At 44.1% G+C, this 17,152-nt stretch overlaps 1 protein-coding gene across 1 annotated transcript in view; it reads left to right on the top strand.

Moving 5' to 3' along the window:
- LOC120049972 (guanine nucleotide-binding protein G(i) subunit alpha-1) overlaps positions 1 to 16,847 on the top strand; it is a 33,570-nt gene extending 16,723 nt beyond the window's left edge. Inside the window, exons 2-9 of the mRNA XM_038996517.1 lie at positions 3,070 to 3,112; positions 3,531 to 3,672; positions 3,892 to 4,049; positions 5,206 to 5,334; positions 10,772 to 10,901; positions 12,828 to 12,981; positions 14,825 to 15,045; positions 15,956 to 16,847. Of these exons, the coding sequence (XP_038852445.1) occupies positions 3,070 to 3,112; positions 3,531 to 3,672; positions 3,892 to 4,049; positions 5,206 to 5,334; positions 10,772 to 10,901; positions 12,828 to 12,981; positions 14,825 to 15,015 (947 nt within the window). The 3' untranslated portion in view covers positions 15,016 to 15,045; positions 15,956 to 16,847. The remainder of the gene's footprint in view (positions 1 to 3,069; positions 3,113 to 3,530; positions 3,673 to 3,891; positions 4,050 to 5,205; positions 5,335 to 10,771; positions 10,902 to 12,827; positions 12,982 to 14,824; positions 15,046 to 15,955) is intronic.
- Positions 16,848 to 17,152: the final 305 nt, after the last annotated feature.

The following is a 17,152-nucleotide window of genomic DNA, read 5'->3' as shown; positions in this document are numbered from 1 at the left end:
GGCCAGCCTAACTGAACCCCAGGCAGGACGTGCCCTGGTTCTTCTGGTGACCCAGACAGAAAACCCCTCGGCTCATTAGATCTGAAAGCCCTCAACTCCGGGACAGGCAGAGAGACTGAGCTCTGAGAGAGTGGGAGGAACTCCAAAAGCGATTCTCCCCACCCTGGTATTATATAAAAGCTCCAACTTAATCATCACTTAAGATTAAAATGCAACAGAGCTGTCATTTGGAATGAAGACTTGATTGTAGCCAATCCTACCACAGCCCTTTGTAAAACGTTCCTTCATTGTCGACATGCATGTCCTCTTTACCCTCTGTGGAAAACCACCTTGGGGGAAGTTCTAGGAGAGATGGGTTGGATGGTTGGTGGCATTTAGAAGTACTGTTCTGTAAACGTCCATTTTTTTGTTTGCAGGCCTCAACAATTTTTCTTAAAATAGTATTTTCCCAACCGCCAGAAAGCAGCTGCCTCGCTGTGGTTTTGGTCTGGCTCTTTGATGGGTGTATCAAATTGTGGGTGGGTAACATGACTCTGTCTGTCCCAGCCCATGAGGTCCACTTTTCAGCCTTTGCTTTCTTTAATGGCCCATGTGGCTCAAATCAGGGCCATTAGACTTTAGTGATGTAATAGGGGTGTGGCCCCACCCCAGTAACTTTAGAGTTGAAGGACAGAGCAAGGTCAGTTAGTCCAGACTGGAGCGTTTGTTTGCCTTACTTAAAGAAATGTCATAAGGGAACAGTACCTTGGAGATTATCATTCAATAATTATTCCTATGACTTGCTAGTGTACATTTTGTTGACCCTATGCAGGGTTTTGTGTTCCATATTGAGATATCAAGTGTGTGTCGGTCAGACAGTAAAACATATCTAGAGGGAGGGTTCAGTGAACACACAACGGCCTGTAAAGAGGGTATGTTTATTCTAGATTGAGAGGCAGCCAGCCAGTGTGGTAGGGAGTAAAATGCTGTGTTGTGTCGCAGCCTTGGCACTGAGGCCCTTAGCAGAAGGAGGGAGGTGACTTTACCTGCTGCCAATGCTGTGTGTCTGTGTGCGTGCACGTGTGTGTTACAGTGCACGTGTGTCTGCTGTCTCGTAGTCCCTCTGGGGTTCTTAGTGTTTGGCTCCGGAGCAATGAGACATGTTAGTCCTCCTCTCTGGGGCCAGGGCCACAGCAGTGACATGTAATTAAAACAATTTGTCCTCTGGTGAAAGCCATTCCAATTAGGCTGAACAGTAAGAGTTACCTGCCTGGGGTGCACACTGTTAAAACACACACATTCTCACACACGCACTCTGTATCAGCATGCTCTAAGGCTCTGGAGAAAGGCTTGTCCACAGGAATTCACTTCTACATGTTGGTTTCAGGTTCTCTTCTGCGTTAGGGAAAGTTCCAGGCCCCTACGTTTCACTTGCCACAGCGAGAAGCCCTGACGTGGTGTGTGTGTGTGTGGCGTGCATGTGCTCGTTGTCTTGCTGTAATGCAATACTAGCTGGGTCTTGCGAGATGGGAAGATTGGGTGTTACAGAACTAGCTTCCTCCTGACAACTCAGATGGGTGTTAGTATTGCCTGGACAGTTCTGAATAAACAGTAAAGAACTTTAATCACACTAGTAACAACAACATTGTATTATAATGTTATATACTACTTTGGTAGTTGCATTTAGACTGACATGGCTACAGTTCCCCTTCTGACCGTGTTTATTGTGTCCGAGCTGAGCCCACGAAACAAGTGAAAACAACATGTTTGTTTTCAGGGACAACCCATATTTCCCAGTAGCCTGACTGTCCCTGAGTGGAAAAACCCACCGGTGGACATTATGTCGAGGAGGGGCCTGGCTTAGTCATCCTCTACTTATGTGTTATGGGGACATTGCGTGCAGTTTGGGGACATTTGCCTATCAATAATACATGCCCGAGATGAGCCATCACTACACAACCACCCCTAATCCTCCTCAGGTGACCGTGTGGCGAGCGCTGAGATGTCTTTGGTAACGAATCCGGTTGCCATGGCAGTGTGACGGAGGCACGGAGCCCCTAGCAGCAGCCAGGCCCAAGCAACGCTTATTCTGTGTTCCCTGCCTCTCTCATAGGAGTATTGCCATGTCAATCACCTCTCCGCCTCACACTCATTGGCTGCTAGCTTTAGTGTCCACCCTCCCGGCTCTTGTCCTCATGTGTGAGTGGTTTACACAGCCTATCAGTCAGTAATGTGTAATTCAATATAGAAGGCTTGTACCATCTTGAAGTAACACAATATGTGCTCATAGGCCCTTTAAGGAAAACACTGGTTACAACTGGTGGTATATCAGAGCTGACAACTAACTCATTTAATGTACAAAGACCCAATGACCAGATATTAACTGGTTGATAGCAGCGTTGTGTTGATAGTGTGTTAGTGGTTTCTGGAAACTACTGCAGGCTGCATGCTTCACTGCTGTTAATGTAGATGATGAGGAATGTACTGCCTGTGATTTGGCCTTTGCAATAATACTGAGGACCATAATGTATTCACCTCTGTCCCTTCACTGTACTCCCATCCCAACGCACACACTCACTCATCACTCTGCACTCTCTGAATGTTACTGTGTTTTGCTATGGTGCTGCTCATTCAGTGAGTCTTGCGACGCTGCCTGAGATGGGTCATTGGTTCCTGCTGCAGTAGGTAGTTCCATAATGCTGTGTTAGTGCTGCTGTTGAAATGTGCCGATAAAGGGAGAGGTGGGGAGGGTCTGTATCGACCGGACGGCTGCAGAGCGACGCTTTGGGTCAGAGACGTCAATACAGAAACACAGGAAGGGAAATGATCAGTGTGTTTGACCACCTCAGGGTTCTCCACTATGGTCCATTTCAAAAGGGGTTGGATAATAGCCTGTAATGAGTAGCTCTTTACAATTGACTTTTCTTTCTCAGTATGTCAGTGTAATCCCATACCAGGCAATATAAATTATGGTCAGTGTTGGCTTCAAATTCCACTGCAGATTCGGAACACATCGCTCTTACTGCATAATTGCAATTAGTTAAATTATAGGCTTTGACTGGTTTGGTAAATGTGTTCTCTCTCTCTCAGGTGCTGGTGAGTCGGGGAAGAGCACAATAGTCAAGCAGATGAAGTGAGTATATCCTTCCATTCTTCCAGATGCCATATCTGCCACACAATCAAAACAAAGCATTGTTTTTGCCCTTCTGTGGGGACAGTTCTCAGAAATGAGTCATTGTTATTGTCCTTGTGCCCCATTCAATTCAGATGCTGTAAACATTGTTACCTGGATAGTGTTGTTATCAATGTTCGCTTTTTCCCCCCTGTCATTTTATGATGGAAAGGTTGCCATTGTGTTGGGGGTTATTGGTCTGCTATTTTTCTGTCTTATTTTTTGCTGTTAATAAAAATGAACATGTTCTCAAAAACAGAAAGTGTTTCTCCTTGTGACTGACTGTTGTTGCTCAATGTTCCTCATCGTGACTGTGTCGTGTTGCTCCATGTTCCTCATGATGGTTGACTGTAGTTGTGTCCTCCGTCCCGTGTGTCAGGATCATCCACGAGGCAGGCTACTCGGAGGAGGAGTGTAAACAGTACAGGGCTGTGGTCTACAGCAACACCATCCAGTCCATCATCGCCGTCATCCGAGCCATGGGACGACTCAAGATCGACTTTGGAGACGCCTCCAGAGCCGTGAGTGGGCTAGACATGATGATTATGATGGATTGCATTTATCAAAGCCTTCTGACTAAAACTATAAACACACCCAATCACATGCCCAACACTGATGCCATGGCAGTATTATTAATGCTATTGATGGTTATGATGGTAGGGATGCTTTTCACAGTGGAACTGATGGTGACGGTTTGATGGTAATAGTGATGGTTGTGCTGACGGACTGCTCTCTCCCAGGATGATGCGAGACAGCTGTTTGTGCTGGCGGGGTCGGCAGAGGAAGGCTTCATGACGGCGGAGCTGGCCGGGGTCATCAAACGCCTGTGGAAGGACGGGGGGGTACAGGCCTGCTTCAGCCGCTCACGAGAGTACCAGCTCAACGACTCTGCAGCATAGTGGGTCACACACACACACACACCACCTTGTCCTGCTCACACAGTCTGCTCAGCTTGGTCTGATACACACACACACACACAGAGCTCCTGCAGTTCCTCTTCCTCCCTAATTCTCTTCTGCTGGAAGTAAATACATTCTCATTCCTCTGCAATAACCAAAGGCCTTGAGCAGTCCATTTATTACAGATGCCCGCCCACTCTCTGGCAGACATCTCTACTGCCTACAGTCCAGTCCGCTTGGTGTTTCAACCTTGAGTGAGACTGTCAATATTTGTTTTTTGTGGGGGTGTCACCCCTGTAGCAGGACTGTAACACGCAGGCTGCAGCGTGTCTGCTGAGTCCTTGACCTTAGCATTTAGCTCATGTAGTTGTCTAACAGCAGATTGGCCAGGGGTGTTGTGTTTACCAAACCCTGGTAGCAAAACACCACAGACAGCAGAGCTAGAAAACATGTCCAAATCCCTTTCAGTCAGTGGGCAGCGTTGGAGCTCAACTCCCTCGATTCAGTTGTTCTTTTTCTGAAGTGATTGTTCTTTTTTCGTCCGCATTGTGCCACAGCCTTTCCATAAGCCAGTGAAGTCACCAGAGGGGCAGCCCCTGCGGTGTGCCATGAGAAACCCCTCCACCTTGTTTTGGAACGGAACAGCTGCTGGCCATTTCCAAATCAATACCCAGAATCCTTTTGGCCAGGGCTACCACACACACAGAGAGAGACACAGACCAGCGTCACGTAGCCTGCCGACCGGCCTCTACAGCGAGGCTGCTGACACCGATCTCTGCTGTTTGTTTGGGTTAAAACACCAGTGCTGCTGAGTCGTGTGTAATTACTGCTGCCGTAATCTTTTGGAAGAGTAATACAGGGTAGGCTGTTTGAGCTAGGGGGGGGGGGGGGGGGGGTATTTGTGGAAATATTGGATGAGGGACCATTCTGAGGCAACAGAAGGGGGGCACTGATAGTGTGGAAGAGAGTGGAAAAAATGTCACTTGTTTTTCCCAGTTCAAGATATAGAAGCAGACATGGTTCATGGCCAAACAAGATCTGTTTATTATTTGAATAGCTTATTGTCCTATTGTTCCATTGAAGTATGTTTATTGGATGCATTGACTCCCATCTAAACATTCTCTCTCTCTCTCTCTCTCCCCCTCCCTTCTCCAGTTACTTAAACGATTTGGACAGGATATCCCAAGCCACCTATATCCCGACCCAGCAGGATGTCCTGAGGACTAGAGTCAAAACCACAGGCATTGTGGAGACACATTTCACCTTCAAGGACCTCCACTTTAAGTGAGCACTTCCTCCAAATCCCTTTTTAAGTGTAGTCATATTCCCTACTTTAAATAGGATAACTCAATCTACTTCCCTACTGTGCGTATTGAATCGCTCAAACCCATAGACATGTCCTTAGTCCAGTGGTTTCATTATGACTGGATGACAGAGCTGACCATACCACATCAGCAGTGAATCATATCTGTTCTAGTGTTCCATTGGCTGATGCCAGAGAGGAAAGGGGAACGATTGGCTCACTGGTCAATACCCATATTTCCAGTGTTGGGGATTAGTGAACTACATGTAGTTCAACTAGTAATTGAACTGCATTTTACAGTAGCTTGGTGGTAGTTCAACTAAATTCAAATCTAGGTAGTGTTTTCAGTAGTGAACTGTTTTACCATGTAGTGGTGTGGCTAACTACTGGAACTACACACTACTTTACCATGTAGCGGTGTAGCTAACTACTGGAACTGCACACTACTTCTTTACCATGTAGTGGTGTAGCTAACTACTGGAACTACACACTACTTCTTTACCATGTAGTGGTGTAGCTAACTACTGGAACTACACACTACTTCTTTACCATGTAGCGGTGTAGCTAACTACTAGAACTGCACACTACTTCTTTACCATGTAGTGGTGTAGCTGACTACTGGAACTACACACTACTTCTTTACCATGTAGTGGTGTAGCTAACTACTGGAACTACACACTACTTCTTTACCATGTAGTGGTGTAGCTAACTACTGGAACTACACACTACTTCTTTACCATGTAGCGGTGTAGCTAACTACTGGAACTGCACACTACTTCTTTACCATGTAGTGGTGTAGCTAACTACTGGAACTACACACTACTTCTTTACCATGTAGTGGTGTAGCTGACTACTGGAACTACACACTACTTCTTTACCATGTAGTGGTGTAACTTACTACTGGAACTACACACTACTTCTTTACCATTTAGTGGTGTAGCTAACTACTGGAACTACACACTACTTTACCATGTAGCGGTGTAGCTAACTACTGGAACTACACACTACTTCTTTACCATGTAGTGGTGTAGCTGACTACTGGAACTACACACTACTTCTTTACCATGTAGCGGTGTAGCTAACTACTGGAACTGCACACTACTTCTTTACCATGTAGTGGTGTAGCTAACTACTGGAACTACACACTACTTCTTTACCATGTAGCGGTGTAGCTGACTACTGGAACTGCACACTACTTCTTTACCATGTAGTGGTGTAGCTAACTACTGGAACTACACACTACTTCTTTACCATGTAGTGGTGTAGCTAACTACTGGAACTACACACTACTTCTTTACCATGTAGTGGTGTAGCTAACTACTGGAACTACACTACTTCTTTACCATGTAGCGGTGTAGCTAACTACTGGAACTACACTACTTATTTACCATGTAGTGGTGTAGCTAACTACTGGAGCTACACACTACTTCTTTACCATGTAGTGGTGTAGCTGACTACTGGAACTACACTACTTCTTTACCATGTAGTGGTGTAGCTGACTACTGGAACTACACACTACTTCTTTACCATGTAGTGGTGTGGCTAACTACTGGAACTGCACACTACTTCTTTACCATGTAGTGGTGTAGCTAACTACTGGAACTACACTACTTCTTTACCATGTAGTGGTGTAGCTAACTACTGGAACTGCACACTACTTCTTTACCATGTAGCGGTGTAGCTAACTACTGGAACTACACACTACTTCTTTACCATGTAGCGGTGTAGCTAACTACTGGAACTACACACTACTTCTTTACCATGTAGCGGTGTAGCTGACTACTGGAACTGCACACTACTTCTTTACCATGTAGTGGTGTAGCTAACTACTGGAACTACACACTACTTCTTTACCATGTAGTGGTGTAGCTAACTACTGGAACTACACACTACTTCTTTACCATGTAGTGGTGTAGCTAACTACTGGAACTACACTACTTCTTTACCATGTAGCGGTGTAGCTAACTACTGGAACTACACTACTTATTTACCATGTAGTGGTGTAGCTAACTACTGGAGCTACACACTACTTCTTTACCATGTAGTGGTGTAGCTGACTACTGGAACTACACTACTTCTTTACCATGTAGTGGTGTAGCTGACTACTGGAACTACACACTACTTCTTTACCATGTAGTGGTGTGGCTAACTACTGGAACTGCACACTACTTCTTTACCATGTAGTGGTGTAGCTAACTACTGGAACTACACTACTTCTTTACCATGTAGTGGTGTAGCTAACTACTGGAACTACAAACTACTTCTTTACCATGTAGTGGTGTAGCTGACTACTGGAACTACACTACTTCTTTACCATGTAGCGGTGTAGCTAACTACTGGAACTACACACTACTTCTTTACCATGTAGTGGTGTAGCTGACTACTGGAACTACACACTACTTCTTTACCATGTGGTGATGTAGCTAACTACTGGAACTACACACTACTTCTTTACCATGTATTGGTGTAGCTAACTACTGGAACTACACACTACTTCTTTACCATGTAGTGGTGTAGCTGACTACTGGTACTACACACTACTTCTTTACCATGTAGTGGTGTAGCTAACTACTGGAACTACACACTACTTCTTTACCATGTAGTGGTGTAGCTGACTACTGGAACTACACACTACTTCTTTACCATGTAGTGGTGTGGCTAACTACTGGAACTACACACTACTTCTTTACCATGTAGTGGTGTAGCTGACTACTGGAACTACACACTACTTCTTTACCATGTAGTGGTGTAGCTAACTACTGGAACTACACACTACTTCTTTACCATGTAGTGGTGTAGCTAACTACTGGAACTACACTACTTTTTTACCATGTAGTGGTGTAGCTAACTACTGGAACTACACACTACTTCTTTACCATGTAGTGGTGTGGCTAACTACTGGAACTGCACACTACTTCTTTACCATGTAGTGGTGTAGTTAACTACTGGAACTGCACACTACTTCTTTACCATGTAGTGGTGTAGCTGACTACTGGAACTACACACTACTTCTTTACCATGTAGTGGTGTAGCTGACTACTGGAACTACACACTACTTCTTTACCATGTAGTGGTGTAGCTAACTACTGGAACTACACACTACTTCTTTACCATGTAGTGGTGTAGCTAACTACTGGAACTACACACTACTTCTTTACCATGTAGTGGTGTAGCTAACTACTGGAACTACACTACTTCTTTACCATGTAGTGGTGTAGCTAACTACTGGAACTACACTACTTCTTTACCATGTAGTGGTGTAGCTAACTACTGGAACTACACACTACTTCTTTACCATGTAGTGGTGTGGCTAACTACTGGAACTGCACACTACTTCTTTACCATGTAGTGGTGTAGTTAACTACTGGAACTGCACACTACTTCTTTACCATGTAGTGGTGTAGCTAACTACTGGAACTGCACACTACTTCTTTACCATGTAGCGGTGTAGCTAACTACTGGAACTACACACTACTTCTTTACCATGTAGCGGTGTAGCTAACTACTGGAACTACACACTACTTCTTTACCATGTAGTGGTGTAGCTGACTACTGGAACTACACACTACTTCTTTACCATGTAGTGGTGTAGCTGACTACTGGAACTACACACTACTTCTTTACCATGTAGTGGTGTAGCTAACTACTGGAACTACACACTACTTCTTTACCATGTGGTGATGTAGCTAACTACTGGAACTACACACTACTTCTTTACCATGTAGCGGTGTAGCTAACTACTAGAACTGCACACTACTTCTTTACCATGTGGTGATGTAGCTAACTACTGGAACTACACACTACTTCTTTACCATGTAGTGGTGTAGCTGACTACTGGAACTACACACTACTTCTTTACCATGTAGTGGTGTAGCTAACTACTGGAACTACACACTACTTCTTTACCATGTAGTGGTGTAGCTAACTACTGGAACTACACTACTTCTTTACCATGTAGTGGTGTAGCTAACTACTGGAACTACACACTACTTCTTTACCATGTAGTGGTGTGGCTAACTACTGGAACTGCACACTACTTCTTTACCATGTAGTGGTGTAGTTAACTACTGGAACTGCACACTACTTCTTTACCATGTAGTGGTGTAGCTGACTACTGGAACTACACACTACTTCTTTACCATGTAGTGGTGTAGCTGACTACTGGAACTACACACTACTTCTTTACCATGTAGTGGTGTAGTTAACTACTGGAACTGCACACTACTTCTTTACCATGTAGTGGTGTAGCTAACTACTGGAACTACACACTACTTCTTTACCATGTAGTGGTGTAGCTAACTACTGGAACTACACACTACTTCTTTACCATGTAGTGGTGTAGCTAACTACTGGAACTACACACTACTTCTTTACCATGTAGTGGTGTGGCTAACTACTGGAACTACACACTACTTCTTTACCATGTAGTGGTGTAGCTGACTACTGGAACTACACACTACTTCTTTACCATGTAGTGGTGTAGCTAACTACTGGAACTACACACTACTTATTTACCATGTAGCGGTGTAGCTAACTACTGGAACTGCACACTACTTCTTTTGCACCAAAAATATCATACCTGCCTAATTGTCACTTGAAACCGTTTTTGTGTTAAATTGGCTAAATTACACATTCAAAGTAACTTAAGTTAAGTAAACTATATTTTCCTTAATGGTAGCATTAGTGTTGCTTAACTTCTTCCAGTGTGAAGTAATCGGTAGCTTGGTAAACTATATTTTCAGAGTAGCTTCCCCAACACTGCATATTTAGTTGTTTTATCACGTCTGTCCCCCACTCCACGTCCTATTCGAATAGCAAGCCCTTTAAAAATCCTCTTTCTCAACAGTTTGTTCAGCCAAGCCACTCAGTGCAACTCAGCAGAGAGAACTATGTGGAGCCATTCCAACGCAAACCATATCTAAGTACATTAGAGCCCCATAGCCGTCTGTTCCAATGGGTGAAAACTGGCTCACTAAGTGGGGGACATTATTAGGGCTTGTTCCCTTGGGTTGCGTTAATGGGTTATACAGCTCAAAGTGCAAATTGGTAAGGGTATAAACAAGAATATGTTATTTAAAATACAAAAACATTACATTTAACAAAGTGTATTCATTTATACCCTACAAAAAATTATACCCTACTTTCTAAATATTTTATTCTGTGTTGAACATTTCTACTGTATACCATCTCTCCACAACACAGAAAAGCCTCCAAAAAAAGAAAAACGCATGTATTCTCTGTCATTTCCACCTGGTGGCCTGTTTAACCATCTAACACTTAAACCCAGAGCCCCAGGCCACAGCTCTATGTTTTCTCTAGTGGCCAATGGCCAATAAAGTTGTTTGTCCTGTGTGCGACATGCCTTGAAACATACTCCATTTACATTGTCTGGTGCATTATCCGCCACTTCCTCCTCAGGATGTTTGATGTTGGAGGTCAGAGGTCAGAGAGGAAGAAGTGGATCCACTGCTTCGAGGGTGTCACTGCCATCATCTTCTGTGTGGCGCTCAGCGACTATGATCTGGTGCTGGCTGAAGATGAGGAGATGGTGAGTTCCTGTCCAACGATGGACATTACATAAGAGTACATGGACAGTACCAGTCAAAAGTTTGGAAACACCTATTCAAGTGTTTCTTTATTTTTACTATTTTCTACATTGTAGAATAATAGTGAAGACATCAAAACTATGAAATAACACATGGAATCATGTAGTAACCAAGAAAGTGTTAAACAAATGAAAATATATTTTAGATTCTTCAAAGTAGCCACCCTTTGCCTTGATAACAGCTTTGTACACGCTTGGCATTCTCTCAACCAGCTTCACCTGGAATGCAATTCCAACAGTCTTGAAGGAGTTCCCACATACGCTGAGCACTTGTTGGCTGCTTTTCCTTCACTCTGCGGTCCAACTCATCCCAAACCATCTCAATTGGGTTGAGGTTGGGTGATCTGATGCAGCACTCCATCACTCTCCTTCTTAGTCAAATAGCCCTTACACAGCCTGGAGGTGTTGTGTTATTGTCCTGTTGAAAAACAAATGATAGTCCCACTAAGCGCGAACCAGATGGGATGGCGTATCCCTGCAGAATGCTCTGGTAGCCATGCTGGTTAAGTGTGCCTTGAATTCTAAATAAATCACTGACGGTGTCACCAGCAAAGCACCCCCACACCATCGCATCACCTCCTCCATGCTTCATGGTGGAAACCACACATGCGGAGGTCATCCGTTCACCTACTCTGCGTCTCACAAAGACACGGCGGTTGGAACCAAACATCTCAAATTTGGACTCATCAGACCAAAGGACAGATTTCCACCGGTCTGATGTCCATTGCTCGTGTCTCTTGGCCCAAGCAAGTCTATTCTAATTGGTGTCCTTTAGTAGTGGTTTCTTTGCAGCAATTCGACCATGAAGGCCTGAATTCACGCAGTCTCCTCTGAACAGTTGATGTTGAGATGTGTCTGTTACTTGAACTCTGTGAAGCATTTATTTGGGCTGCAATTTCTGAGGTTAATAACTCTAATGAACTTATGCTCTGCAGCAGAGGTCACTCTGGGTCTTCCATTCCTGTAGCAGTTTCATCATAGCATTTGATGGTTTTTGCGACTGCACTTGAAGAAACTTTCAAAGTTCTTGAACTTTCACGGATTGACTTACCTTCATGTCTTAAATGAATGATGGACTATCATTTCTCTTTGCTTATTTGAGTTGTTCTTGCCATAATATGAAATTGGTCTTTTATCAAATAGGGCTATCTTCTGTATACCACCCCTACTTTGTCACAACACAACTGATTGGCTCAAATGCATTAAGAAGGAAATAAATTCCACAAACTAACTTTTAACAAGCCACACCTGTTAATTGAAATGCATTCCAGGTGACTACCTCATGAAGCTGGTTGAGAGAATGCCAAGTGTGCAAAACTGTCAAGGAAAAAAGTGGCTACTTTGAAAAATATAAAATATATTTTGATTTGTTGAAGATTGTTTGGTTACTATATATACACTATATGTACTATATATACTATACTACTATATGATTCCATATGTGTTATTTCATAGTTTTGATCTCTTCACTATTATTCCATAAAGCTAACTCTGGAATGAGTAGTGTGTCCAAACTTTTGACTACTGTATATCTGTATGAAACCAGCCAAATCCTGAACAAAAAATCGTTCTCAATATAATATTTACATTGAACATGCATTTTAGTGCTTCATTCTGGGTCTGTGAAACTGTCTCTACGAGTCCAAACATGTTTCTGAGTATATCTCGATAGTCTAAAGAGGCTTTCTCTCCTCAACTCCTTTCCTTCATCTGTACTGATCTGAAAACATAGGATAAATCAATATGGTGGACGTCCTAGCAGGTGTTTTGCTTTCACCTGTCCGTTTTTCCACATCAGTGCAGATGAAGGCCTGTAGCTCGAAGCCCCACAAAAGCCATTGTCCAATGTTGCCCTTCTTCTCGCCCCAGAACCGGATGCATGAGAGCATGAAGCTGTTTGACTCCATCTGTAACAACAAGTGGTTCACAGACACCTCCATCATCCTCTTCCTCAACAAGAAAGACCTGTTTGAGGAGAAGATCAAGAAGAGTCCTCTAACTATCTGTTACCCAGAATACGCAGGTACAGTAACACAGCCAACCAGCCATGGTAGACTGTTTTATAGAATGATTGCGGATAACTGTGAATTGTGTGTGACTTATCGCTGGAGTTTTCTGTACATTTTCAATGATTTCTTTGTCAGTTGCACACCTGAACAAATATAATTGAATTTCTACATGAGTGGAAAGAGGATCTCATATAAACATATAGCGCTGGTAATATACTGTAGTTACTGAACATATGCAGATGGTATGTTCCACCGCATCAGTGTTGTAACAGGAGACGTTCAACAGACATGAGTCACTTCTACCATTTTTTTTATTTTTTTTTTAAAGATTTGGGTATGTCATTTTAGGCGAATATTGAAAAAAAAGGGGGCTATCCCTAAGAACTTCACAGATCTTCATTGTAAAGGGTTTAAACACTTTCCCATGCTTTTTCAATGAACCATAAACAATTAATGAACATGCACCTGTGGAACGGTCATTAAGACACTAACAGCTTACAGACGGTAGGCAATTAAGGTCACAGTTGTGAAAACTTAGGACACTAAAGAGGCCTTTCTACTGACTCTGAAAAACACCAAAATAAAGATGCCCAGGGTCCCTGCTCATCTGTGTGAACGTGCCTTAGGCATGCTGCAAGGAGGCATGAGGACTGCAGATGTGGCCAGGGCAATAAATTGCAATGTCCGTACTGTGAGACGCCTAAGACAGCACTACAGGGAGACAGGACGGACAGCTTATCGTCCTCGCAGTGGCAGACCACGTGCAACACCTGCACAGGATCGATACATCCGAACGTCACACCTGCAGGACAGGTACAGGATGGCGGCAACAACTGCTCGAGTTACAACAGGAACGTACAATCCCTCCATCAGTGCTCAGACTGTCCGCACGCAATAGGCTGAGAGAGGCTGGACTGAGGGCTTGTAGGCCTGTTGTAAGGCAGGTCCTCACCAGACATCACCGGCAACAGCGCCGCCTATGGGCACAAACCCACCGTCGATGGACCAGACAGGACTGGCAAAAAGTGCTCTTCTCTGACGAGTCGCGGTTTTGTCTCACCAGGGTTGATAGTCGGATTTGCGTTTATCGTCAAAGGAATGAGCGTTACACCGTGGCCAGTACTCTGGAGCGGGGTCGAGGTGGAGGGTCTGTCATGGTCTGGGGGTGGTGTGTCACAGCATCATCGGACTGAGCTTGTTGTCATTGCAGGCAATCTCAACGCTGTGCGTTACAGGGAAGACATCCTCCTCCCTTATGTCGTACCCTTCCTGCAGGCTCATCCTGACATGACCCTCCAGCATGACAATGCCACCAGCCATACTGCTCGTTCTGTGCGTTATTTCCTGCAAGACAGGAATGTTAGTGTTCTGCCATGGCCAGCGAAGAGCCCGGATCTCAATCCCATTGAGCACGTCTGGGTCCTGTTGGATCGGAGGGTGAGGGCTAGGGCCATTCCCCCCAGGAATGTCCGGGAACTTGCTGGTGCCTTGGTGGAAGAGTGGGGTAACATCTCACAGCAAGAACTGCCAAATCTGGTGCAGTCCATGAGGAGGAGATTAACTGCAGTACTTAATGCAGCTGGTGGCCACACCAGATACTGACTGTTACTTTTGATTTTGACCCCTCTCCCTTTGTTCAGATATTATACACATGTTAAGTTTGCTAAAAATAAATGCAGTGAGGATGTTTCTTTTTTTGCTGAGTTGATGTACTGTCTTGCACTTCAGTTGAATTCTCACTTCGTCTCCTATTGACATCAATTCATGACATAGTGATAATGCCTGAAGTAGAGGCTGGGATTACGCCTTATGAGGAAAGTCATTAGAAATGTGGGGGTTTTCTTGTCTTGCGGCCAGGCTCCAACACATACGAGGAAGCTGCGGCCTACATCCAGTGTCAGTTTGAGGACCTGAACAAGAGGAAGGACACCAAGGAGATCTACACCCACTTCACCTGCGCCACCGACACCAAGAACGTGCAGTTTGTTTTCGACGCCGTCACTGACGTCATCATCAAGAACAACCTGAAGGATTGTGGACTCTTCTAAGACCTGGATTTGATCGATGGAAGATTTCTGGTGAGCGCACCTTTTTTTCCGTTCCCTTTCTCCATCAATCTTTCCCTCTCTCTCCCTTCTCATCGCTTCTCCTTGTGCAACATAGCCCTGCCCACGCACTGCAGACCTGTGAACTTGTGTTCGTATGTGTAAAGTGCTGGGGGATCGATGTTGGGGCTACATGGTTGAGGGCACATGTCTGACTGGTGGCTGCCATGAGTGCTCACAGTGCCAGTGTTGAGGACTTACAAACATAACGTATGCTCACTCCACAGCGAGCTTCAAATGTCGCAGCCACCAGTTCGATAGCTCAAACGGTTGGTACGTTGTCAAGGTGGGAGGTCACGTGTGTTTGCGAAGCAGAGGATCACTGGTTCGAGCCCAGTATGGGGACAGGGAGAGTGGAGGAAGCCAAACTGTTAGCAGCACACTGAGATCCGTTACACAAGCATGCTGCAGTTATAGCCAAGGCCGGTTTCAGGAAGGCTGCACGGTATTATCCACATTGCCAGTATGCTAAACTAGTATGCTAGCTTTCCCAGATGGTGAAAGTTATCCACAGGAGCTCTTGTTGTCGTGTGTATCTCTACCTCCTGACGACTGGCATCCAACTTCAAACGTTTTAAAATCAGTTGACGTATTTGATTTGTTCCAAGTTGCGCTGCTTCCAGGCTGCCTCAGATGCAGTTTAACCCTTTCATGATCAAACGCTTGTTAAATCTAATCAGCTCAAATCAAGGCCCTCTTCATTCGGGAGCCTAATTAAATGTTCTGCTCCATTAAGATGTTTGGGAGATGATCATGGCATGGTCAAACAATATTTTAAGGATATTTGAATGGAACGGCCTTTTGTACCCCCAAGCATACAATAATATCTAATGGTGTCTATTTCTCTCACTCTTTCTCTATTTCTCGCTCTTTCTCTCTCTAGGCGGTGAAAAGCCAGCATAATGTGCGTTTTCGGGGAGAAGTTCACAAGAATCTGAGTGGGGAGAATCAATTATGGACCATTGCTGTACTATATGCCACTTTTAACGGATTTATTTATGTTTTTGTCTTGGAACATTTTGAATTAGCGTTAAAACATTTGTGTTGGATGTTTGTGTCGTTGTAAAATCATTTTCACACTTTTTTCTTTTTTGGGAAGAGCAAGCTTGTTTTATTTAGTTTGTTCCTTTTTTAAGCCCTCTCTGGAAAAGGAAGCTTGCCTTTTGGTGAAAATATAAATTCTCCCTCCCCAATTGTTAGGGGAAAAGGATTTTATTTGAGCTCATGTCCTTTTTCTCTGCAGTCACTGACCAAATTGCAAAAAAAAAACATTTGCCAGCTGAAATCGTTCCAACATAAAAGGTGAAACGTTTCCTGAGGGATATTAACAATCTTTTGTGCACATTCCCAACCAATTTAGTGGCGAGATTCCCCGTGGTCCAAAGGTGTGTATGTGTGTCTCGATGGTGACCAACACAGCCCTGCCCACAGGCTGTCCCATACTGACAAAGGGATGTGGTTTTTAACAGTACACCATATCCAATATGAACCCTACCTAGGTCAAGGAGCTTACGTTATGCTGTGGAATTACAGAATAGGAGTCATACAGAATCGGAGTCATATTTTACTGTATATTTTAAGCTTTACTTAAGGTGGCTTCGGGGACTTGGTCTCTGCGATCACTGCAGAATCACAATTGTAAAGTAAAAATGGATGGGGAACAAACGCATGGTTATTGTCTGTAACCAGCCACAGCTGTTTGTGTGTTCTCCAACAGACGGGGAGCCTTTGTACACTTATTCCCTTATTTTGCTAATAAAACCCTTTACAAACCATTCAGTGAACCTGGCGTCTTCAGTGCTCTCCTGAGTTAGTTGGTGAAAAGGGGGAGGGAGTCAACTTACTGCAGGTGAGTTTGAGAATTTCCTCTCGTCACCCTCATCTATTCATCCTTACGTCATGTAGTCACCCTCATCTATTCATCCTTATGTCATGTAGTCACCCTCATCTATTCATCCTTATGTCATGTAGTCATCCTCATCTATTCATCCTTATGTCATGTAGTCATCCTTATGTAGTCATCCTTATGTCATCATTGTTATGTCTTACAAGACTGTTTCTTTATGCCATGTTGATGTCA

This window comes from Salvelinus namaycush, chromosome 6 (genome assembly GCF_016432855.1).
Source record: "Salvelinus namaycush isolate Seneca chromosome 6, SaNama_1.0, whole genome shotgun sequence".
Classification (NCBI taxonomy): domain Eukaryota; kingdom Metazoa; phylum Chordata; class Actinopteri; order Salmoniformes; family Salmonidae; genus Salvelinus; species Salvelinus namaycush.
This window is presented reverse-complemented; position numbering and strand designations above follow the sequence as displayed.